The sequence below is a fragment of the Typha angustifolia genome, chromosome 8, assembly GCF_048772165.1.
Source record: "Typha angustifolia cultivar Huaian chromosome 8, ASM4877216v1, whole genome shotgun sequence".
In the NCBI taxonomy this organism is placed as follows: Eukaryota; Viridiplantae; Streptophyta; class Magnoliopsida; order Poales; family Typhaceae; genus Typha; species Typha angustifolia.
The window spans coordinates 782,016-805,532 of record NC_133246.1 but is presented as its reverse complement, the minus strand read 5'-3'; the positions used below and the strand labels follow the sequence as shown (position 1 = coordinate 805,532).

General features: G+C 38.6%; 5 protein-coding genes across 10 annotated transcripts; 1 reads left to right on the top strand and 4 right to left on the bottom strand.

Annotated features, from left to right (window-relative positions):
• Positions 1 to 34: 34 nt before the first annotated feature.
• On the bottom strand, positions 35 to 481 carry LOC140764417 (RING-H2 finger protein ATL80-like). The gene has a single exon (XM_073102974.1). The coding sequence runs from the start codon at positions 479 to 481 to the stop codon at positions 35 to 37; it is 447 nt and encodes a 148-aa protein (XP_072959075.1).
• A 396-nt stretch (positions 482 to 877) lies between these two features.
• On the bottom strand, positions 878 to 1,339 carry LOC140764416 (RING-H2 finger protein ATL2-like). Its single transcript, XM_073102973.1, has one exon. It carries the CDS (start codon positions 1,337 to 1,339, stop codon positions 878 to 880), a length of 462 nt encoding a protein of 153 aa, XP_072959074.1.
• Positions 1,340 to 4,792: 3,453 nt separating this feature from the next.
• On the bottom strand, positions 4,793 to 5,317 carry LOC140764414 (RING-H2 finger protein ATL39-like). The gene has a single exon (XM_073102969.1). It carries the CDS (start codon positions 5,315 to 5,317, stop codon positions 4,793 to 4,795), a length of 525 nt encoding a protein of 174 aa, XP_072959070.1.
• Positions 5,318 to 8,946: 3,629 nt separating this feature from the next.
• LOC140765290 (large ribosomal subunit protein eL19x-like) lies at positions 8,947 to 10,831 on the bottom strand. Of its 2 annotated transcripts, none has more exons than XM_073104292.1 (5): positions 10,676 to 10,831; positions 9,829 to 9,951; positions 9,429 to 9,742; positions 9,305 to 9,348; positions 8,947 to 9,203 (listed from the first exon to the last, which is right to left on the bottom strand). In XM_073104292.1, the coding sequence occupies exons 1-5, from the start codon at positions 10,785 to 10,787 to the stop codon at positions 9,179 to 9,181; spliced, it is 618 nt and encodes a 205-aa protein (XP_072960393.1). In that variant the 5' UTR covers positions 10,788 to 10,831; the 3' UTR covers positions 8,947 to 9,178. The 2 variants fall into 2 exon arrangements, with proteins under 2 accessions (XP_072960393.1, XP_072960394.1); XM_073104293.1 differs by having other exon boundaries at positions 9,313 to 9,348.
• A 771-nt stretch (positions 10,832 to 11,602) lies between these two features.
• LOC140764163 (phospholipase D zeta 1-like) lies at positions 11,603 to 23,491 on the top strand. 5 transcript variants are annotated; one of them, XM_073102571.1, is made up of 21 exons: positions 11,783 to 11,915; positions 12,151 to 12,202; positions 12,481 to 12,577; positions 13,148 to 13,266; positions 13,851 to 13,992; positions 14,418 to 14,585; positions 15,071 to 15,244; positions 15,787 to 16,029; positions 16,118 to 16,234; positions 16,718 to 16,857; positions 16,974 to 17,123; positions 17,236 to 17,392; positions 17,468 to 17,995; positions 18,428 to 18,538; positions 19,309 to 19,455; positions 19,531 to 19,728; positions 19,842 to 19,943; positions 21,555 to 21,686; positions 22,434 to 22,499; positions 22,874 to 22,935; positions 23,037 to 23,491. In XM_073102571.1, the coding sequence occupies exons 2-21, from the start codon at positions 12,183 to 12,185 to the stop codon at positions 23,266 to 23,268; spliced, it is 3,105 nt and encodes a 1,034-aa protein (XP_072958672.1). In that variant the 5' UTR covers positions 11,783 to 11,915; positions 12,151 to 12,182; the 3' UTR covers positions 23,269 to 23,491. The 5 variants fall into 5 exon arrangements, with proteins under 5 accessions (XP_072958669.1, XP_072958672.1, XP_072958670.1 ...); XM_073102568.1 differs by lacking the exon at positions 12,151 to 12,202 and having other exon boundaries at positions 11,603 to 11,915; positions 12,476 to 12,577; XM_073102569.1 differs by lacking the exon at positions 11,783 to 11,915 and having other exon boundaries at positions 11,932 to 12,202; positions 12,476 to 12,577.
• The last annotated feature ends 26 nt before the right edge of the window (positions 23,492 to 23,517 follow it).

Sequence of the window (23,517 nt, the reverse complement as noted above, 5' to 3'; positions counted from 1 at the left end):
AATAACAATTGCAAGACTTAATTTTCCTTTCCAATTAGCATTGTTGTGGTATTATTGTATCACGGCACAAGGGGCAGCTCAGTCGCTTGTCTAACCACATATCAATGCAACATTTATGAAACCAATGGTTACATCTTGGAAGCAGCCTGCATCTCTCCCCTTCTTCCAACTCCGCTTGGCATATAGCACAATCCATCTTCTTCTCCTCGCTCGTCGTCGCCGGACGGGAGAACTCGAAGACCGGCAGACTTGCGAGGATCTCCAATTTCCGATTGCCATCACCTAGTGATGTTAGATTGTTGTCGGGTCGACTGTCGTTGCTGCTGCTGTCTTCGCGCGAGGAGAGCAGGCAACGGTAGCAGCAGAGGCAGGAGAGGAGCGAGAAGGAGGTCACGAAGGCGGTGATGATTATCACGTCGGCGGAATTGAGATGGAGACGGTGAGAGCTACCGGAGCTCGGGGAGAGGTCATAATTCGCCATAGCTTGGAGATAGGGATATATAGCATAGTACGTTTACTGGTTTTATTGAAGGGAATTAGAGAAAACGACGTCCGAACTACCTACCTCGTGCCAGTCAGGAGATAATTAAACAAGAAGAAGAATATAGGCAAGCAAGGGGGCTTGCTACGTCATTTCATTATCCATATATGTTGCATCTTAACAATAGATAAATAGAATTATATTATAGAAGTACTACTAAGTTCAATTCGGCTGGGAGTGCTAAGAAACTTCCATTTTCATATAAATAAATGTTCAACTTTGAGATCGAATACCTCTTATTTAAATGCTTCATTAAAAAAAGAAGCACAGATATATACAAGAATCAAATTATATCAACGAGCTGACCACGAATAATAAGGTCGATCCACCTCCCCCTCACCCGGCTAACTCGTCGTTCTCCGACCTAACGTTGACTCGGCAAACAGGGCAAGTCGAATGCGAGCTGAACCACATGTCAATGCATTCGACGTGGTAAGAATGGTAACAATTCGGTAGGAGACGTCCTTGCTCGCCCTCTTCAAACTCCATTGTACATATTGCGCACTCGAGTCTCTCCTCATGGGCGATAGAAGAGTAGACAAAGATTGGAAGTGATGAGAGGACTTCCATATCAAGCCTAGCATCGCCGGCCGACGACCTTGCGGCAACGACGGCTCGGTTGCGCCGAATCTGGCTTTCGAGTTTCCTGATGTAGCAGCACATTGTTAGGATGATGAAACCAAAAAGGACCATCAAGGTGGCGAATATTATCTTGGATTGTGTGGTGAAGGGGCCATCGTATGGGGGAGATGGTGGGCCTGAGTAAACATCAATAGAGACAACTTCCTTTGAAGACATGGGAGTTAAGTTCAAAGGATTTAGGGATTGGAATTGTAATATTAGAGAGAGAGAGAGAGAGAGAGAGAGAGAGAGAGAGAGAGAGAGAGAGAGACCGACCTTGCTGAAGGAAGAAAAAAGAGAGTTAACAGAACATACTCAATTCAAGAGGGGGGGTTGACCTTGCTATGTTGCTTTCAATTGACTTTGCTATAATCTTTACGGTTGACATCTTCAAAGTAGCTAGTTATGTAATAGACTTAATTACAAACTCCCAAGTCTTGACCTTCTATTTCCATGAAGTAGCTAGTTGGGCTGGACCAAAATCTAGTTGGACCAAAATCTAGTTGGACCAAAACAATGGATTCCAAGATGAAGCAATTGGGCTGAGTTGCTTTGGTTGGGCTCAGACGGACGTTGGAGTTGATTAACTAAGTTTGGCGTCGCCTCAACTTAATTTTATCAATCTCCTCTATATGTGGAGAGTTGTTATTTTGGGTAGATTATTAATAATTTTATAGCATCCCTTGCATTAGATCTACATAGATCCGGTTAGAAACTGGTGTATTTAGAAGATTGGGATTAGGTGAGATCTGATTCTATGCATACTGATCACATCATGTTAATATATTGATTTCATGCATCTAACAGTTTTAGTTACATATTCAATCTCCTCATCCAAAGGAATCTTCATCAGCTCACTGGCAACAACAGCATGGATCATCGGAAATGAAGCTTGTCTGAGTTGCTCACAGTCCAGGATGGAGGGAGGGTTTGAGGATGTGAATAGGAGCTTAAAGAGCTCACGGAAAGCCTCTCAAATGCGCAAGACCCCAGATGTCCTCTTGAACTTCGAGCTGGTAGATACTTCTAATCCAAATCGTGCCCCTAGACCAGACTGCCTAATCATACGCTTCTATCACCTTCTCTGGCCAGATTTAAAGTCTGTCGTTTGCGCCGAGGTATTTTGTTTCCATGGGGCAGTTGGATAAGGCTCTGAATAGATTTAGTATAGTCCTCATTCTAAAGAAAAACTCTTCCTTAACGACCAGTAAACCGTTGCAACACGAGCTACAAAATCATCTCTAAGCTCATAGCTAGCAGAATCAAGCCAGTATTGAATGAGCTCATCAACCAAGCCCAGAATGCTTTCATCCCTGGTAGATAAATCTTGCACAACCAAAGTCTTTCCCAAGAGATCAATAATCTAAAAGCCTCCAAATCCAAACAAGGTGAATTCATGATCAAAGCAGATCTTTCAAAAGCATTCAATCGCATGCAGTGGTGCTTCCTCAAGGACTGCTTAAGAATATATGGTTTCCCGGATGATTTTTAAGATCGAGTGCTCATTTGCATAGCTACTAGCCTACTATATCTCACACGGTGGACATCAATGGTCAATCTGAAGGCTCCTTCCATCCCTCAAAGGACTGTGTCAAGGATGCCTTCTAATCCCATATCTTTTTATTTTATTTTATTTTATCTTAGGCTCCAATCTCTCACTAATATCAAAAAAGGAGCAAAGAGCCAAAAGCCAATTGTATTCTGGTGAAATATATCTTGCATAGAAGAATACCCATGTTGGGAAGTCTCTGCTTAATCTACAAGGAAGTGGAAGAAATTGTGAATCACTTACTACTATGGTGTAAGCATGCCAGGCAATTTGGTTTGCAAGTAGATTGGGGCTCAGGTTGTATGGGACTACTACTCATCTAGATGCATGGCTGCTATTGGTAAAGGACTTGTCCTCAGAACAGTTGAGTTATATGTTCTCTATCATGTGAGTCATGTGAAAAGCTCGCAACAACTAGGTTTTCAGAAGAAAAGAGATTGCACAACTTGAAATCCTGGTTGACGCTCAAAGAATATCATTTCATGAGCTTAAGCTTTCTTATACGGTGCAAGCTAACCCAACCAAGGATTGCGGGTTGGACCTAGATGGGGGCGGATAGCAAGGAATGGGATGTTTCCTGCTAGGTGGACGCCTCGTAGTAGGGAAGTCATGTACGAGGTGCAAGCATTTTCATCAGTGAGCACCTGAGCACCTTTTTCTGGACAGAGCTATACCCTTGCAATAGTGTGAGAGCACCTTTGTGGGTGAATCACTCGCTTTCCTTGAAGGCTTAAAAGAGCTAAAATGTAGCTACATGACAGGACGATGCTATATCTACAGTGACTCCCAGACTCTAGTTAATATGGTGAATGAAGGTCGTTGCTGTGTGTGGGCAGTGAAGCCCATTATTCATGGCTGTAAGAATGTTCTCGCTAGCCTCGACTTTGTTAAGGTTTGTTTCACGAGTCATTGCAACAACTCAATGTCCCACTCACTAGCTACACTTGTTGTAACTCTGGGTGCAAACCATGAATGGACTGACCCAACAATGATTCTTATATGTTCTCATGACCATCAATAAAATTTGAGTCTATGAACTCACATTTCAAAAAAAAAAAAAAAATGTTACACCCATCCAAATCTAGTAGTCTTTTAGCGTTCTCTTTCGACGACAATTAGTTATGGATATACGCATAAATCGTATATTGACGCACACTCAATAATGACTATTCTAAGGTGGTCGTAATAAATTCATATGCGAGAATACTTTTGTGTATTGGGATAAGAATAACACTCCTAACGCCTGAAAGTGACAGAAAGATGCCACTTCAAATTCATGGGCTCAATTTTTTTGCATTTATTATTCAAGAGCCTAAAAACTAGATATGAGTTAAACAAAAAGTCAGCCCAAGCTCCCTAAATACAAACGCACTCGAACCTCATGGGATAACTAGGCCAACACTCTTATTAAACAAGTCACATATGGGTCTTTTATCTTATCAAATACTATACTAAGCTATGCTATGTTACTGAATAAGATTTTCAAGCTAAATATCGTTGAGCTAATGCTCAAAATTATCGCGTTGCTGAACTGATCTTCTTCACCACTGCACCACCGAGCTCGCACCAAATTGCTTAGCCGAATCAAGTTAATATATAGTGAAATAAGTCTAAATAATAGAAGCAATTTGCACGGTCTGTTGACATCCACGGTCGGCTTCCATAAACCACAACATGTATACAATTTTGATATGTGACATTCTGGTCACTACAAAGTGGCACACTTTTATTTACAAAAAGAAAAAGAAAAGATCTTCCACAGCCTAGGTTGCAGATGTTTCATATAATCTCGGTAATCGGGAACTTCGAACTCTCGCAGCAAATTCTTGCATTCAGGACAGTAAAGAATCCAATCCTCGTTGGTCACCGTATACTTTCTCGAGTCTAGCTCGTCGGGAGATTGTCTAACGTGTGTTAAAAACCATCACATAAAAATGATTCCTGGCTGCATGCATGATAGCCCACAAGGTGTTTGACATATTACTTAAACCCCTACAAAGATCTAATATTATCCCTCTTCTTCTCACCTTAATTAATATTACCCAAATACTACTATCTGGCTAATATATTTCAGCCATCGATCAAACCAACGCATCCCCAGTTGTTGCAATGCCAACCTGATCACCATCCGAACCCGGTGGCGCCGGAGCCTTGCTTTCGACGGCAGCGCGGCAAAGCGGGCAAGTGCTGTGGAACTGGAACCACATGTCGACGCATTCGACGTGGAACTTATGGCTACACCTCGGTAGTACCCGACACCTGTCGCCGTTCTTGACCTCCGACAAGCAGACGGCGCATTCGAGCTTGTCTGCGTCGGTCGTCCCCTCGTGTACCGACACCGGCAGCGACGCGACGACGTGACTGTCGACTCTGCGAGCTCTCGGTGAATTGGAAGGCGAGGTGGTGGTTGAGGAAGCGTTGGAATTATTCTCATCACCTGGAGTACTCTTCTTATTCCAGAAGAATCTCCAAAATAAGAAGTAGATGAGAAGGATGACGGCTATGTTAAGTGTGACGAGAAAAGCTGATAGCCAACGGCCACGGCCGTGATGGTCCCAACTGGGTGGTCCGGCGGGAGGTGATCCACTTGGGCTCGGGACTGTCATCTTTGATCTCTTCGTGGAATGTAGAAAAGAGAGAGACAGAGGTTCTCAGTTTATAGTGTAGGAGAATGGAATAGAATAAGTAGATTAATTGGAAGGATTAATTGATTTTAATTGGCCTTTTGCTATAGTTGACTCTGGAATTTTGGCATTTGGTTGCTCGTTTGGCCGATTTATAAATCTTACACACATATATATATATATATATATATATATATGTATATATAGTTTAGAGGAATAAGAAACTATTGGTGGTTAATATAAATATGACAAGTTGGGAGGATGATAACAAGATGCGCTTACCTCTATGGTCGAAAGAAATATTAAAGTGATGTCGAAATTATATACAATTAGTATTTTAATTAATTAAATATCCTAATGTCACATTGAAACTACTCGAGATTGAATTTTGTGGCTATTAATTTAATTGAACAATGATTGACTTGTGAGATTGCAGATATGACCTCCCCCTGAGTAGGGATCTACTGAATTAAGCCAACAGATTGGCCTTGCACAACCAATTTGTTTATATATATATATATATATATATATATATATAGAGGGAGAGAGAGAGAGATAAATAAAATAATTTGAAAGAGATATTTTGCTATTTGCCAGCTTTGTGCATCCAAGTCAAAAATTCAATTATAATTACACTGTTGACACCGCTTGGTCAATAGAAAGTCAAACCCGAATCCGACTAGTAGAGCTTGATATTGACTAATTCTTTATAATATTTTAGGATAATTCACCTTTTATTTTCTAAATTATCATTATTTTCTACCGATAATTTTCTAAATTTTTTTTATACATTATTTTTTGATACACAGTGACCTCCTAATAAAAGAAGTTAAGTAATATATTTTTTATAGTTTAAAGGATTATTATGTATTTAAAAAAATATAAATAATAGTTGTAAATATGGTGATAATTAAGAAGGTAAAAAGAGAATTATCACTAATATTTTTGAGTAAAATTTATGTGAGATGGCAGCAGGGTGGATGACATGGCATTAAACAGGGACCAACTTGGTGAGGAGAATAATATTATTTTGGCTGAATAGGATTAATATTGCAATGGGGCCATTGGGATATCGACACGTCAGGCATTAAATATTGCTTGAATAGGATCTAATTTTCCATTGAATAATCGAGTAGGGCCTTGGGAGAAGGACACGTTGGACGGGGTTGCTTTATTTTAGGAGCTGACTTGGAGGCTTGTGATGTCGATGGTGGCGTGATGGGTTTACTCACTCCTTCCTCGGTTAAAAAATTAACTCGGATTAGATAATTAATGCTAGTCAATGGATTGGATTAAGAGGTATTAGATTTCTAATCACAGACATAATCTCTCTTTTTGTTCGTATGCTTCTAATTTGAGTTAAATAAATCACAAAGCGAGGAACATCGAGGTGCGAATTATTGTGGGTTGATGACTCATTTTTTATTGTTAATTAAAAGAAAAAAAAAGAGAAATGGAGATGATAATTGTGAATTAAGTTATATTGTTGATTAACAACTTGCTGACAAATAGAAAGGGCCTTTTGTTATTTTTTTCCATTTGATGGCATGTTTGGTGCCTCAAAGAATCTTGTTTAATGTGTTCAAGTGTATCCTTCGACCTACTCAAATCGATTCGGACATATTGGTTGATATCAAATCGAGTGTAGATTCTATAGTTTTCGTAGCTCATTTTTCTTTCTCTTTAGAATGTCTACTGATGGCACTTTTTTTTTTCATCCTTTCCTTTAATCTATGTCACAAGGGAGGAGGTATTTCTCTCTCTAGAACTCGTAACTTTATTTTATCCTCTTTCCCTCTCTCTCTCTCTCTCTCTTTTTCCTTTGAGCTAGTTTATCATCTTCCTCTTCTCCTCCTCTGCATCTTCTGGCTCGTCCGTTCTTCTTCATTCTTTGTTTGCGTAGCCCTCCTCTTCATTGGTGAGCTGGGGTTTGATTGCCACTGTTGCCTTCCTTGTTGCCACAATCACGAGGAAGGTTTGTTAGGGCGTGAGCTAAGCTTTTCCTTTTCCACTAGACCTATCTGATGCCTTTCTTGAGTTAGCAGCTCAGCATGCCCCTCCCAGTCTTAATTAGATCGTGCTTGGCAGCTTTGCTAGGACTTGCTGTGGCTCATGCTCTGACATGGTTGATGTTGGCGATGTCGATATGAGGTTTTGGGGTTCAATTGGTCTAATATGGGGCTTGATTTTATTTCAAGGGTCAATGCAGCGGGCATGGGCTTCTGTCGCTATAGGGTCGGTCAACTTTCTATTTTTATTTTACTCGTATTTGTTCTGCTTAGTACGTCGTGTTTTTTGATACATTGTGGTGTTGAATCTTTGAGAAGACTCTACAAACTTGACTAATTTGCCGAATACTAACCTACTTAACCCTACATTCTTTCTGCTTGTCTCAGTGCTATTTTTCTTTGCGGTGCGACTTATGTTAGCCAACAAAGAAAACTTATTCGTAGAGCCGCTGCTCCTCATCTTTCAATCTTTATTATTATTATTTTTAACAATGGAAACTTGCATTGTTATTTCTTTATACTTTCTTTGTTGTTATGATGTGTATTTCAACTAAGTGTAGAACTTGTTATATCTTTACCCCTTGTAATTGGGGTATCAAATTATAACAAATCATTTGAGACTAAATAAAATCCTCGTCTACTTTCCTTGAACAAAAAAAAAAGGAAAGATTAATACTACTCAATCAAAACAGGCACAATCAAAATTGTTTGATACACACACATGACCAATAATACATTTGGCCATCAAAAGAGTTTCCCACACCCAAATCATATATATATATATATATATATATTCCGCAACGGTCACTGACCCAAACTAGTGGGCATTCCTTAGACATCATGCACAATGGTGTCATATATAAGTCCCTCTAGCTTTCTCTTTTATTTCAAAGCTGGGAGTAAAGATGAGCAAGGAATCCCCAATATTCCCAATCCTGGATCCATTCCTCTACTGTACAAAGTCTTCTACTATTGAGACCCAAAGCCATGGCAAGGCCCATCACCTCAAGCTCCACAGACCCATCTCCTCTAAGGACGAGCTCAAGTCCAGGAACAGGAAGCGACGCTCTTGGTGGAAAACCACCACTTCCGCCGCCCTTCTGTTTCGGGACCGCCCGGAGAAGCCCCCCGTCTCCCCGTCCTACCACGCTCGGCATCCTTACCCCGCGGTGTCACAACCGCTTTACCTGACCGACGGAGGCGAGTCAGCGCCGCTGCGCCCATCCAGCCGCCACGGCTCAGGGGGGATCCCTTATGTTAGCCTACGCCACTTCGACCCCGCCGCCGCCGCTGTCGCTCCTCCGCCCGCGCCAATCTACCTCGTCACGTGACGTGCTTCTCTGTCTTGCTTATCTTTTAAGTTAATTGTCTGTGTTTTCAAAAACAGTTGGGCACTTGTGCTGGGCCTTGCATGGTAAAACTAGCCGTTATCATATGAACAGGCCTCTTTTCTTTGGTTGAAATGGGCCAACGGGCCAATAATAACTCGATCGTCATGGCTTCGTATTCATAAATTATTTGATTAGGAGAAGCCATATTCATAAACTGTTTGATTACATCCAATCATAGGCCTCGAATTAGCTGATTCAAGATAGAAGGAAGTAGATGGAAACATTGATTCTTCTTAATATCAATAAAAACCAACAAAATCCATTCGACATACCCCGTATTGATTAAAAAACACAAACTTGGAAAACAGATTACATCAGTCTTGGGAGACCTTCTATTCTAACTGAACACTCGACTATGAATAAAAGATATTAGATTAGAAACACAGTTTGGATCATCAGGAAGTCACTCTCCATCCGGTCATATAGATGTGTAAGATTGGCTTTCACTTCTTCCCTTTCTTAGATACCCTACACATTAGAGGAAACAAGTTATCAACAATTATCCTATAATCAGCGGCTATCATATTTTTCATAAAATAAACAGTATAATGCATAACAAAGATCTTTACTCTTGTACTTGGGTAGTAGGGGGTGCTGCTCGCTCCCCTGGACCCTGTTTTGAGAAACCAAGAGAAAGATGTTAATCAACACCGATGAACAGCTAAACCTATATAGTAAAGTAGATCATCTTACTTGAGCTAGTCGCTCCTCTCTCCGAGCAATTTTCCTTTCTCTGCTTGCCTTGCTTTTAGCCCGTTTAGCTTCAAACTGATCGGATAGAGTTTTCTCTCTTGCCTTCTCAGCCTTAGACTTGTGAATACTCTCCATAAGCACCCTCTTGTTCTTAAAGACATTACCCTTTACTTTCATATACATATCATGATACATATGCTTGTCTATCTTCTTTGATTCTCTGTACTTCCGCAGCAAACGTCTGAGAACTCTCATCCTCCTCATCCACAGAACCTTAATAGGAAGTCTAGCCTCCCTAGTACCCCTACGTTTACCTGATCAATGAAAGATAGGCAAACTAAACAAGCAACTTAAACGGATTTTGACAAATTAAGCTTTACATATCATAGCATAAATGTACCATATCCAGAATGCCGCCCCTTCCTCTTCGCTTCCAATGCTCTTTGTGCACGGGACCGCGAGTGGATTTTCATAGGCTTCTTGATTATGAATCCATCTTTCACTAACTTCCTTATGTTTTGCCCTGAAATTTGTAGAAAACAAACTTTCATTTGATGCACGGATAACAACATTGAATATTTTAATGTACAAAGAGGGTCCCATGAGAGATAACATCACTAAATGAACAAAAAGATGGGTGGTAGGCAGGTGCATGTCTCAAAGGATCAAGAATGAAATCCCAAGAAGGATTCCTATGATTAAGAGTTAAACCAGTACATGAAAAGATTCATAACTCATGACAGCTTTTAAATCCTGCTATAACAAATTGAGGTGACAAGGAATCAACACACATTAACATCAGGGAGTGAAAACTTCCACCTAAAACCCTGTTTCAAGTATTTAAAATATACTTGCTTGCAGCGAGTAGCAATTGTGATAATAAGAACATTACAGAGGTGTTACAATTGTTGCATCGTTACTTCAAGTCGACCAAAAGACATAGTTGAATAAAAAACACCATCTTGATTCAATAGGCCAAAATTTCCTTTATTTTTTAAAAATAGTTGAAATTAAAAATGTTCCAAAGCCAGTTGTCAAAAGAAACTTCTACCATACGACCGTGCTTATCAAGGTTGCCATTAAATCCACCAACAAATCTTTACGCTCGTTTTGACACAAATTTGACAGGGTGGCCATACTTACATGTGATTCCTCAATAAAAGCAATACAACAACGCACATCATGCAACAAAGCAAAAGTATCCAACATCGATCGATCGATCGATCGAGAGGGGATAGAGATCTTACGGGAGTTGGCCATGGAGATCTCGTTGACCTCATTGGGATCGAGCCAGACCTTCCCTCTCCCGCAATCGAGGACGCTCGCGGCCAGCCGCTTCTGCAGTTTAAGCGACACCATTGCCGTCGCCTTCTTCCTCGCCTCTTCGCGCTCTTGCTAATGCGGCAGACGACGAGGGGTTTTATATTCTGACGGTAATGGTTTAGGGTTCTTGTAGTTACTTGGGGCCCAAGTTTGATGGGCTGGGCCCGATAAATAAAAAAATATCTTTTAAAGTAGTTATATATATAAAGAACTTTATGGATTTTGTTTTAAAAGACCTAGGAAACATAGTTATAGACTCAAAATAGTAGTCAACTTGGAATATTATATTATTTTTAAATCACAGAACGTGGTAAACCATCTCACTCATGAACATTTAATCCCCTTTATTTATAAAGAAACAGCAGGATTACGTACACCATCTCAATCGTCCGGAATAAAGGATCAGCTGCATCAGGATCGGATTCACACATGGATGTCTTTGAATCCTTCACGTAAACGGGAAACGGTGACATCCCCGGCGGACCTCCAGGATGCTGCCACGTGCACATCGTACCATATTATTAAAGAAGCGGGATGGTATCGTAGGATGAAGTTGAGCACCAAATTAGGAATATTCCTGGGGGACAGACCCCGAGATGCAGTGAAAGTTGACAGGGGCATTCTTGTAAACTAACCGTACATTTTCCATCAAGGGTATCGGATAATTTGTTTAATAACACCTAAAGCACCGCAGGGTCTTTTGCCCCATTTCCCTAATTACCCCCCAGATCCAATTAAATTCCCATCCCATAGCACAAATGGAACTAATCACCAACGGCCTCCCCTCTCTTTGCTATAAATAGCCTCCGGAGATCCGCACACTGGCATATTCCAAGAAGAGAAACGGGTAGACTGAAAAACCAATCTTTCTCCCCAAATCCAATCTCTTCCGCTCGATTTTGCGCTTAGATCGCTCATTAAAGACGGCTTTTATTGCTCATTCGATCTGCTTCCATGTCCTCGGAGCAGTTCACCTGGGAAGGGGGCCACCGCTATGCCAAGATGCCACCGGAGCCGTCGAACTCGTTTGGGCTCCAGGTGTCTGAGCCGGTGAGGATTTTTGACGAATTGCCGAACGCAAGCATCTTGTCGGTGTCAAGGCCCGACGCAAACGACTTCACGCCCGTGCCTTTCTCCTATACCATCGAGTTCCAGTACAAACAGGTGATTTAGGGTGGTTCTTGAGTCTTATTCGGTGTAATTTGGGTTTTCTTTTTTTTATGGTTTGGGCATTCGAGTTTTATTTAGAAATTCTGAATCTTGATGCGTTATTTTAGAGGGTTATGTGAATTAGGGAGGAATTTGATGAAGGGGTTAGTTTTGAGATTTAGGGTGGGATTTCTGACAGAAATTTGGTTTCTTGCATGTCGGGCGAATCTGTTTGGAGTTCTGGTTTTAGGAGCCAGTTTGGCAACCTTGAGCTCTTTACATATGAAGTTAGTGTCAGCAAAGTGAGGTTCTCTTCCTTCTTCGGTTTCCCAGAAAGATGGGTATTGAGTTGGGTTTTGATGCTTTACAGTACTTTCAGTACATGAGAGACCTTACTGAGTTGAAGAGTACATAATGTATATAAGATTAGTAAGAATATTCTTTTGTTATGTTCATCTTATATTCTTATTATTGTCATATGTGTGTATGTTTGCACATTTATCGACTGTTATATTGCTTAAATTTAGGTTCGTCAATTCCTACCTTGATTAAATATTCCATTTTTTTTTTATCAGTTTAGGTGGCGCTTAGTGAAGAAAGCCCGGCAGGTTCTCTATCTGCATTTTGCATTGAAGAAACGTGCAATTATTGAGGAAATTCATGAGAAACAAGAGCAGGTTTGCTTTTGCCCAGTCATATTATAAACTCCGTGCAGTGGATTTTTAAATATTTTCACTTATTTAGCACAGCTTTTCTTCTCTGATTTGTACTGACACAGTTTTCTATATTAGTTCTTCAGCCTTCACTCGCCTCTGTCAATTCATTCGTAATTTTCTTTTCACCATTTAATCTTTTCGTGCTTCAGTCTCCAACATTTCATCTTATCTCAAGTTAACCATTATAAATATATATTTGCTCTGTTTCAAGATTTTTGCAAGCTCGTTTTTTTTTTTTCTTTTGCCAAGTTATATTTTTTGTTCTTAGTAAGTTCATCAAAGGTTTGTCATATGAATCTCATGTAATATGTTGAGGAATTCCATGTTTTGTTCCCTTTTGCCATGCTGTGGTCCCTCGTGTCTCATTTCTTGTTTCTCATGTAGGTTCAATGCCATTTACCCCCTCTGAGTTGCTATTTATTTATTTTTTCTGGACATAGATTATGCATTTGGTATGGCATAGGAGTAGGAATGCTTTATCTTGGTATGTAAGTTAATGAGTTCTCTTTTGTTTGATATCATGCACTAAAGGTTAAAGAATGGATTCAAAACCTTGGGCTTGCAGAGCATACTCAAATTATACAAGACGATGATGAAGCAGAGGATGACCATATTCTTTCCCAACATGATGAAAACTCTACTAGAAATAGGTAAGAACCGTTCAAACCTGATCATATTAGCATGTTTCCTGGATTGGGTTCAGATTGTGAAACTGGATATATCAGGTCACATCATCTGCTCTATAGGATTCTTCCTAGTTTCTTTCTATTGTGAAACAGAAATAGGTAATTACCATTCAAACTTGATATCCTGGCACTTTTTTCTGATATAGATGTATGATTGTTCAATAGACTGTCTCATATACAGTAGACAAGTATCATAGATAGTCATTAAATCCAAGCAACCTGCTAGTATACATATACAATGGTGTATTGTTAACCTAAACTTTAAATGTTGTTCCTGTGACTAAACTATAAGGAAATAGTTTTTCTTCATCCTGTACTTCCACGTCATATATGTATTTCTCATCCTAGAAGGCAGTTGTGAGTAATTGAATTGTTAAACTATATGTGGTTTTCACGCAGGCAATGAGGCAAGTAGGTCACATTGTGATGAAAAATTATTAGGATATGCATGATTACCTATTAGAGTTTCCACGATACAGTTATATCCTTATTGATCAGTATCCTTGCTACTTGCTTTTGGTGAGTTAAAAGTTTTACTACTTTTGCAGAAATGTTCCTTCTAGTGCTGTATTGCCTGTCATTCGACCAGCAATTGGGAGGCAGCAGTCCATTTCTGACAGGGCAAAGATAGCTATGCAGGGGTATTTAAGCCACTTCTTGGGTAACTTGGATATTGTAAACTCTCGGGAGGTACGTTGTCTTCTGCTTAACTCAGACAATGTTATATTAGGTTTCCTCTTGAATTGTTAAGGAAATATAACCTCCAAGGAAGGCGGAATTATGCAAGATGCAATCATACTAAACCAGCCTTTCTCTAAGAGAAAGTTTCTCTTGTAGTACATGCATGCCCTTTCTCTTGTGTAATGTGGGGCATGTGTACTCTTTGCTTGGTTCAATGTTTCTTCTTTATACATTCTAAATGATGGTTGGACCTTACTTTCTTCCACCCAATGATTTGATTGGCGATACTTTACTCCCATCTGTTGTTTAAGCTGCAAATGAGAAAAGTTGTGGTATTGAGAACATCATAAATTTAATGGTGTGACATGTCCAGTTGAAATTTTCACCTAGTTTGATTATGTCTTTTGGACTAAACCAACTCCTATAAGCTGCAGGTTTGCAAGTTTTTGGAGGTCTCACGGCTATCATTCGTGACTGAGTATGGGCCTAAGCTAAAAGAAGATTATGTTACAGTGAGACATTTGCCAAGAATTCAAATGGATGATGATAGAAGATGTTGTCCATGTAGCTGGTCCTGTTGTTGTAATGGCAACTGGCAGAAGGTATATTTTCTGTCAGATGAAGTATAGAATAATACAAGTTATAGCTACAAGTTCTCAGTTTCTTTTTACCGATGGAATTCTTAATTCTGATCTCTGAACTAGAACGAGAAAAGCCTTATATATGAAGAATTTGGAGTAAGTATCCCCGGGAGGCCAGGACTGAGTGTAGCAAATGCAACTATAGTAAATAAGAAGCATGATGAAGAAAAGATTGGATTTGACAGTTAGATGTAGTTGAGTTAGATACATATTTGGCATTTCCCTTGCTATATATCTTCTAATAAAAGGCTTTCTTGAGATAATTTTATCAAATTAATTGCAACTATTGTTGATGGTCGAGCTGTCATCATATTTGATAGGTTTCACTGAGTTATCATAACTAATGTGCTACATATAATTGATACTCAATTTAATGTACTCATGTTTCTCAGTTTTGATAACACTTGAGATTTGGGCTGACGAGTTAGTCGAATACTCCTTTGCAGGTCTGGGCAGTATTGAAGCCAGGATTCTTGGCTTTACTGCAAGATCCACTTGATACCAAGCTTCTAGATATAATTGTTTTTGATGTATTACCAACCTCAGATGGAAATACAGAAGGCCGTGTTCTTCTAGCAAGGGAGACAAAGGAACGCAATCCTTTGCGTTTTGGGTTCCAGGTATGTTCAAGAATTTTTATTCTTCTAAGTTGACATGTTTTTTTTTTTTGGACATCAATACCTTTCATTCTGATTTTGTTTTTTACTCCATTAGTACAATAACACAACAGCTAATTTAAGGCACTAAAAAGTTGTTGTTGGTAGACAATATCTGGGTCATACAGGTAGTCCATCTAATCAGGAGGCCTACGGAATCCTTGATAGTAGTTATCATAAGATCCTAGGAACGTATAGAACTGTGTGGCTCTTCATGCATATGCTACTGTCCCACCTTTTCTTATAGAATCTTGTGTCCTTAAGTCTTACTATTTTTTTCCTCTACCATGATCCATAGTCACTTCACTAGAGATTTCTCTTCATCATTTATCTTGTAAATCTTTTACATGGTTAGTTTTGCAGTCGACAGAACTATATTCCATTGCCACTCCAGCATGTACCTTAAACCTTTTTCAATAAAAAGCTACCATGTTTTAGTTTTCTTTTGGGATCCTAAAGATAGTGTTGACTCAAACTTATTCTCTTGTTTTTATTTATTTTAAAAGCTATCTTCTGGGAGTCGGACAATAAGGTTAAGGCTGAGAAGTAATGCTAAAGTCAAAGAATGGGTTGCTGCAATAAATGATGCTGTCCTACGACCTCCAGAGGGCTGGTGTTATCCTCACAGATACGGTTCTTTTGCACCTCCTAGAGGTTTGATTGAAGACGGAAGTTTGGTTCAGTGGTTTGTTGATGGCCAAGCTGCATTTGAAGCAATGGCTTCTTCAATTGAAGAAGCCAAATCAGAGGTCTGTTTTCTCCTTTATTTATGCTAGAAGAAGAATCAGGTTTTTTATCAAACTACAGAAGTCTGAAAAGAGAAAAAGTTCAATGCAGATATTCATTACTGACTGGTGGCTGTGCCCAGAATTATATCTCAGACGTCCTTTTCATGTTCATAGGTCCTCTAGGCTTGATGCTCTGCTGGAGGCAAGGGCTAAGCAAGGTGTACAGGTATTTTCTGCTTACTTGGGGTGGTTTTAGTTCAGTTTGATCTGCTGCTTTGGTGTATTGTGGGTATATGGTTATTATATAAATACTAAATAGTAAATACAACAATTTTCAGAAGTGTGAATTGCATGGACACATACATATACATGTCATGAGTAACAACCGTTCCTTATTCACTCATTTTATTTGCGATTTGATTTTGATAAGTGTATTTATCTATACAAAAAGATCTGTGTTTCTTGGACATCTTTGTATATATTACTTACTGCGGACTTGCATAGGATAACATAATTATATCTGACTTATGTTGATTTTTATTTAGGATAAAATAATTATATCACGACATATTTATGCACCTCTTTTTTTTTTGGAGCTTTAATTCATTCTTTCTTTGGCCTATTAATGTTATATTAATTGTAAATTCAGAGTAAGGAGATGGCCAGTTTATTGCTTTAGTTGGGAATAACATCTTGTGAAATATTGCAGATTTACATCCTTCTTTACAAAGAAGTTGCTATTGCATTGAAAATAAACAGTGTTTATAGTAAGCGAAGACTTCTCAACATTCATGAGAACGTGAAAGTTCTGCGTTATCCTGATCATGTCTCCACAGGCGTATATTTATGGTATGGGAGTCACTAATTCACTATGCTAAGATTGACTTGTCTACTTGACTGCTATATTTTAAAATTTTACTTATTTATTTTAACTTGAGGCTTTTTTTTTTCTTCTTACATCCAAGGTCCCATCATGAGAAAATTGTGATTATTGATAATCAAGTATGCTATATCGGTGGGCTTGATTTGTGTTTTGGTCGTTATGACAACTGGGAACATAAAGTTGGTGACTCACCTCCTCTGATTTGGCCAGGAAAGGACTACTACAATCCCAGGTAACTTTATGTATATATTCAGAACTAGGTCAGAGTGGGGCATGGATTTGACATCAGTTCGATTTGACATATATTGTACATCAGTCTAGTTATGATCATAACTGTATCCTAGGGAATCTGAGCCAAATTCTTGGGAAGATACCATGAAAGATGAGCTGGACCGTGCAAAATATCCACGCATGCCCTGGCATGATGTCCAATGTGCTCTCTGGGGACCACCTTGTCGTGATGTAGCAAGACATTTTGTTCAGCGCTGGAATTATGCAAAGGTTTAGTTATTTATCTACTTCTATTTAGTTTTAATACTTCTTTCTTCTGGATCCTGAATATCTAGTCTTTGCCAGAGAAATAAAGCTCCAAATGAGCAAGCGATTCCGTTATTAATGCCTCAACAGCACATGGTCATTCCACATTACATGGGAAAAAGCAAGGAAATGAGCTCAGAGAATAAGCAACAAGATGCTGATCCTAAGAATGTTAAAAAGCTGGACTCCTTTGCCTCTCGTTCCTCATGCCAAGACATCCCATTGCTTTTACCTCAAGAGCCTGATCTACTAACCTTACCCAGCAGAAATATAGAGGTAAATGGGTTAGACACGAATCATGGTCCTTCAGATCAGCCAAATAGGATCGGTAGGAATCAGCACAAATCTTTCCGGAAGACAAAAGTTGAGCATGCAATTCAAGATTTACAGATGAATGCTTTCGTGGATGATCTTGGTTCACCACCGCCTTCAAGGGAAGCACATTTTGATGTGACCTCACAACAAGAGCCAGATAAAGATTGGTGGGAGACACAAGAGCGAGGTGATCAGGTTTTCTCGGCAGATGAATTTGGACAAGTTGGTCCCAGGACACCATGTCATTGTCAGGTTAGTTTACTCTTCTTTTCAATGGAAGATTAGTGTGATTTATATACAAGGTCTTTTCTTGATCAGTTTAGGGTTTATGATTATCTGATAAATTGACTTGTCTTTTTGGTTTAGGGTTTATGATTATCTGATAAATTGACTTGTCTTTTTGGGTGTTTAGTTTTCTCTTCACATTAATTTTGCACTGAAAGTAAAAGAAGTTAAAATGTTGTGCAATGTTACTTTGGCCTTGTATTACTTATGGTTGTAGCTTGCATATAGGGGGTTAAAACATCTTTTCTCTAATCCTAGTGTTTTCAATTTGAATATACCATGCATCATGTTAAGTTCTGGAATAACTTTAAGAGATGTCAAAGGTGCATAATGTAAGTAGCTTCTGACTTGTTACATTCTTTTAATCTTATTTATGTAGTACTTACCTTTCTAATGTAGGTTATAAGGAGCGTCGGTCAATGGTCTGCTGGGACAAGTCAAACAGAAGAGAGCATTCACAATGCTTATATCTCTCTTATTGAGAAATCAGAGCACTTTATATACATTGAGGTATGATTTTCTTTTCCCAAGTTTAGTTGTATATACATTAAGCATCTCTATTTTCAGAAATACTTTTGAAGCCTGTTCTTTAGAATGAACCTAGTTGAGCACTTAGATTTGCGGTGAAAGACGTATATGGTTTGTTCTGCAAAACTGCGCCATGATTCTGAGATGAGAACAAGAAATCCTCTTGTTATTTCATGAATTTGATAACTGTCCCTATTAGTCCATTCTTTTATGGGCAGGAGCGACAAACCATTTCCTCCACTTAAAACAGAAGCTGAAGTTATTAAGCTTGCAAAAAAGAAAAAGAAAAAAGAAGACATGTTTGCACACACACACACACACTGATGGTGCCTCAATTTTATTATTTCAGTATATTTAACCTTGAGAACTTTCCATGGTTATCAAAATTTTAAGATCTCATATGTTCTATATACTTTTGATTCATCTCTATGTTTTCATGTGTTACTTGGGGAAATATATCATTTGTCTAAGATGGGTAAGGCACAAAATATTGAGATGGAAATGTCATAAGGCAGTCTTGCACATAAGATAGTGATAGAGAGCTGTTTGAGTTAACTGTCAGACTAATGAATTTTCTACAGTTGGATAATCCTCTTGTCATATGATGTGAATCTTGCCATATTTTAATGTTTTCTATATATTGACAAATACATTTGCACCTTACTATTCGTAAATTGTTTAACTAATGATTGGAAGTAACAAGTCTACTTTACATATATTAGCAGCCGCTTTCTCACTTGCATACTTTGCAGAATCAATTTTTTATATCAGGTCTTTCAGGGGATGACACAATAAAGAACCGTGTATTAGACTCACTCTACAGGCGTATAATGAGAGCAGAAAAAGAGAAGAAGTGCTTCAGGGTTATTATAGTCATACCCCTTTTACCTGGGTTTCAGGTAGTATGCTTTATCAGTATTGCATGGCGCACCATGTATCCAGATAGCTGTTTACTCAATCGTCCTTTGCTGCAGGGAGGCATTGATGATGGTGGTGCTGCATCTGTGAGAGCAATAATGCATTGGCAATACCGAACCATCTGTAGAGGGCCAAATTCGATACTACAGAAGCTTTATGACATAATGGGCCCCAAAGCACATGATTATATCTCCTTCCATGGTCTTCGAACATATGGTAGACTTTATGATGGAGGTCCTTTGGTCACCAATCAGGTGAAGCCCATTCCAGTTTTCTTTTTCTTCTTCTTTTTCTCTTTTCTGATATACCATGGTATACCATATTACCATGTCATCATCTTTTGCTAACTGACGGATCATGTCTCCAGATATATGTACACAGCAAGTTGATGATTGTTGACGACCGTATAGCATTGATTGGTTCAGCTAATATAAATGACAGAAGCTTGCTAGGATCGAGGGACTCTGAGGTATTGTTTCGTTATACAACTCACCTTCTATTTTTTTCTCTAAGACATTGACGTCCTCAACAGCACAATAATATGGTAACTACTTAGCATAGAATACTTCAACTATGTTGTCTGCATGTGTTTTCAGACCATTTCTCATTGTTCTACTTGTAAGGAAGTCAAATATAAGAAACACTTGACACATTCTTAATATTTACATTGAAAAACACAAGCATATACAGATATCCAGCTTGTAAGGGGCACTTATATGCACAGCATATTTGCTTACTAGAGGATGTGTTCCTTTTGTTTATTTATAGATTTTCCCGTTCAATGAATTATGTCTCCTTTTGGTCCAATTGTAATATTTTTCTATATTAAAGAACATTTGTTTACAAGTTCTTTTTTGTCCTCATTGCAACCCAGAGTAACACATGGGAGCATAGTAAAGCTACCCGAAGGCTTGGCCTCTAGTCAATTTATCTCAGTTCCTAGAATGTGGCATCCTGTTTTACCTTCTGCATGGCACTAAGAATTTGTTCTATTGTTTAGGTCTTGCAATATGTCCTTAAGATAAAGAATTTAGTTTGTCAGATTATAACTCTAGAAATCAGTTACAAAAAAGATACTCTTTTGACCCTATTGTGCAATTTTCCTAGTAAATTACTGTTTACAGTTTTTGATTCTGTTGAGAAGCTACAGGTGGCAATGAGTTCAGTTTAGTTCGGTTTGAAGATCCTCAACATGCATTTATCTATGATCGACTTTTTCAAAGAATGAATGAGCCGCTCTGACTTTCGGTGAAATGAGAACAACCAAACTAAAGTAGGAGAAAAGTAAAAGAAGGAAAAAGTAAAAGAAGGAAAAAGGGAAAGGAGTTTTATGATGTAATATAAAAAGTAGTAGGGCTTTCATTAAATGACTTCTCTGGTGAGACTCTTTTGTTTCTTTTTTTGAACTGACCATTTTACTTAACTTAGGTCCCTCCTCTGTCTGTCCTTGATTTGTGGTCTTAAAACTTAACTACAAATTCGGGTTGTCTGCCTATCGGAATACACCTGGTAGCCTGGTAGGGACTGATGAAGTGAAACTCAGCCTGCTTAGTCTCAGTTAGATTAGTTGACCCATGCTCCAACCAATTACTTAATCTTCTGAGTTGTACCAGTTTATTCTTCACCCCTTTAGGCAGATTGGCTTTTCTGGGATGGGAATCCCATCGTTGCAGGACACTGAATTATGCATGTCAGAGAGATTCTTTTGTAGCTCACGAGAAAGTTCAGATTTCCTTTATATTCTTCAATTGCATTCTTTTCTTTTGTATGACAAAAGAATGGTTCCCTACATGGTTTAGTGTACCAATCACCTTTTAAATTCCAGTTAAATGCACATTTTACTGCAGTTCCCTTAAAAGATGAAAGGGGAAAACATAACGGTACATTAATTATTAACATCTAAGATGTCATGGAAGATAATGGTCAGGAATAGATTTTTTTAATCGTATTATCTGAAGCAAACAAACTGATTTTTTTTTTTTGTGCAGATTGCACTATAGCCTTTTCCTTTATTTCGTTGCTCTTCTATGGTTTGTTTATTTCATCTTTTCATAATCTTTATCTCCTACTGTGTGCTCAGATTGGTGTACTTATTGAAGACAAGGAATTTGTAACTTCACATATGAATGGAAGGCCTTGGAAAGCTGGAAAGTTTTCTCTTAGCCTTCGTCTCTCCCTATGGTCTGAACACTTGGGTCTTCGTCCAGGAGAGGTATGAATATATGTAGCTTTTCTGTAATAGCACCTTTTTTAATTTGGAAGTTCTTATTCTTGACATTGTATATATAAGCATGAATATGAGCATCATGATTCGTTGTATTGGTGTCATTTGATACCTAGCCCCTGGTCTTGTATGATAGTTGTCTTTGTGGGTGTGGCCATGTAAGATAACAGATTCAAGTTGCACACCCGACTGCCTTCTAAGCCATTTTATGTATCAATTGACATTGCTGTATCTTCTGTTTATAAATTTAAAATTGAGTTCTTGTAACCAGCCTGCCAACTTACCAAGAATGTCCTTTTATTAGTTTATTTTAGAATAGCATCTCTCCTGGTCAATTAGAAAGCTTTTGTACTTGTCTGAGTTGTTCTGTGTTGAGACAGCGTACTCATTTTCACATGTGCAATCTGTTTTCTTTTTCTACTCCTGCTGCTTTTTTCTAACTTATTCTTTTTAATTTCATATATTTTGTGCATCCTTTTTATGCCACAATTCCAATCTGAACCTTTATATGGGACTTTGAGAATTAGGCTATGAACAATCAGCAAGCAATACATCTCTTTTCTTAAATTTAGAAGACTAAAGCTTTTATTTAGTAGTTAGATAACTCAGGCAGCTGTTGATTATGTTACTTTCTGCAAAATGAGTTTAGCTCCTATAAAAATGGGAATCTAGGGTATAAGAGGTATTTAGTGAACCCTTATTAATTAATAGATAAGTTTCTTGCAATCTCTGCAGATCAGTCTGATAACAGATCCTGTTGATGATGCTACATACAAGGAGATTTGGATCGCCAATTCTAAGGTGAGATGAATGGATCAGTAAGCAACTTTTTTTTAGCTTCCTCCATGTTAGGCAGCTGGGTAACTTTATTGTGTTACTTTTAAGGTTCTTTACTATTTTCTTTTTGCGTCTAGCAGAACATACTGTGAAGTTGTTACTAGTATATTTGTTGTTTCTTTTATATAATTATCTTATTGACATACTAGAATTTCGTTATGCTTCTTTTAAATTAAATATAAACTTGTGATCTTGTAAGAAACTTTCAAGTAAAAAAATCTACAAAACGCAGACACCCCCCACACATCTCTCTATATATGCTTTAATTCATCTTTTTTGGTACAAGATTCTTTCTTTTCTCATCTCTGAACGACTTCATCCATCCCTTCCTTTGGCAGATGAATAAGATGATCTATCAGGATGTATTTTCTTGTGTTCCCAATGATCATATCCACTCCAGGTACCATGAGATCTCAAAAAATTTCATCTTTCTTTTCCTAATTGTATTCTGCTCCTCGTAAGTTAAAAATACATCTTATGGACAACATTGAGAATTAGCAGATATGCACTTCGACAAAGCACTGCCTACTGGAAGGATAAGATCGGGCACACGACCATGGACTTGGGGATCGCTCCTGAGAAGTTGGAGGCCAAAGGCACTGATCCAATGGAGAGGCTACAATCACTTAGAGGCCGTGTCGTTTGTTTTCCGTTGGAGTTCATGGAGCAGGAGAATCTGAGACCATTTTTCGGCGAAACCGAGTTCTATGTAGCTCCCCAAGTTTTTCACTAGACCTCTCCTGATTCTTAGAGCAATTTCCTTCTACCGATCAAAGTTATACATATTGCAAGGGCCGCACATAAATTGGATAGCTTGAGTAGTGATTCGATTCATTCATTCATTCCTTCATTCCGTATCAATTGTAATTAGTACTTGTAATCACGCTTCCAGTGTATGATTCATTGATCTGTATTCTTGCATATGCCTGTAAGTTCTATCAAGTGTTCGTTTTTCCTTTCCTTTTCTTCTTGTCCTAAGAAG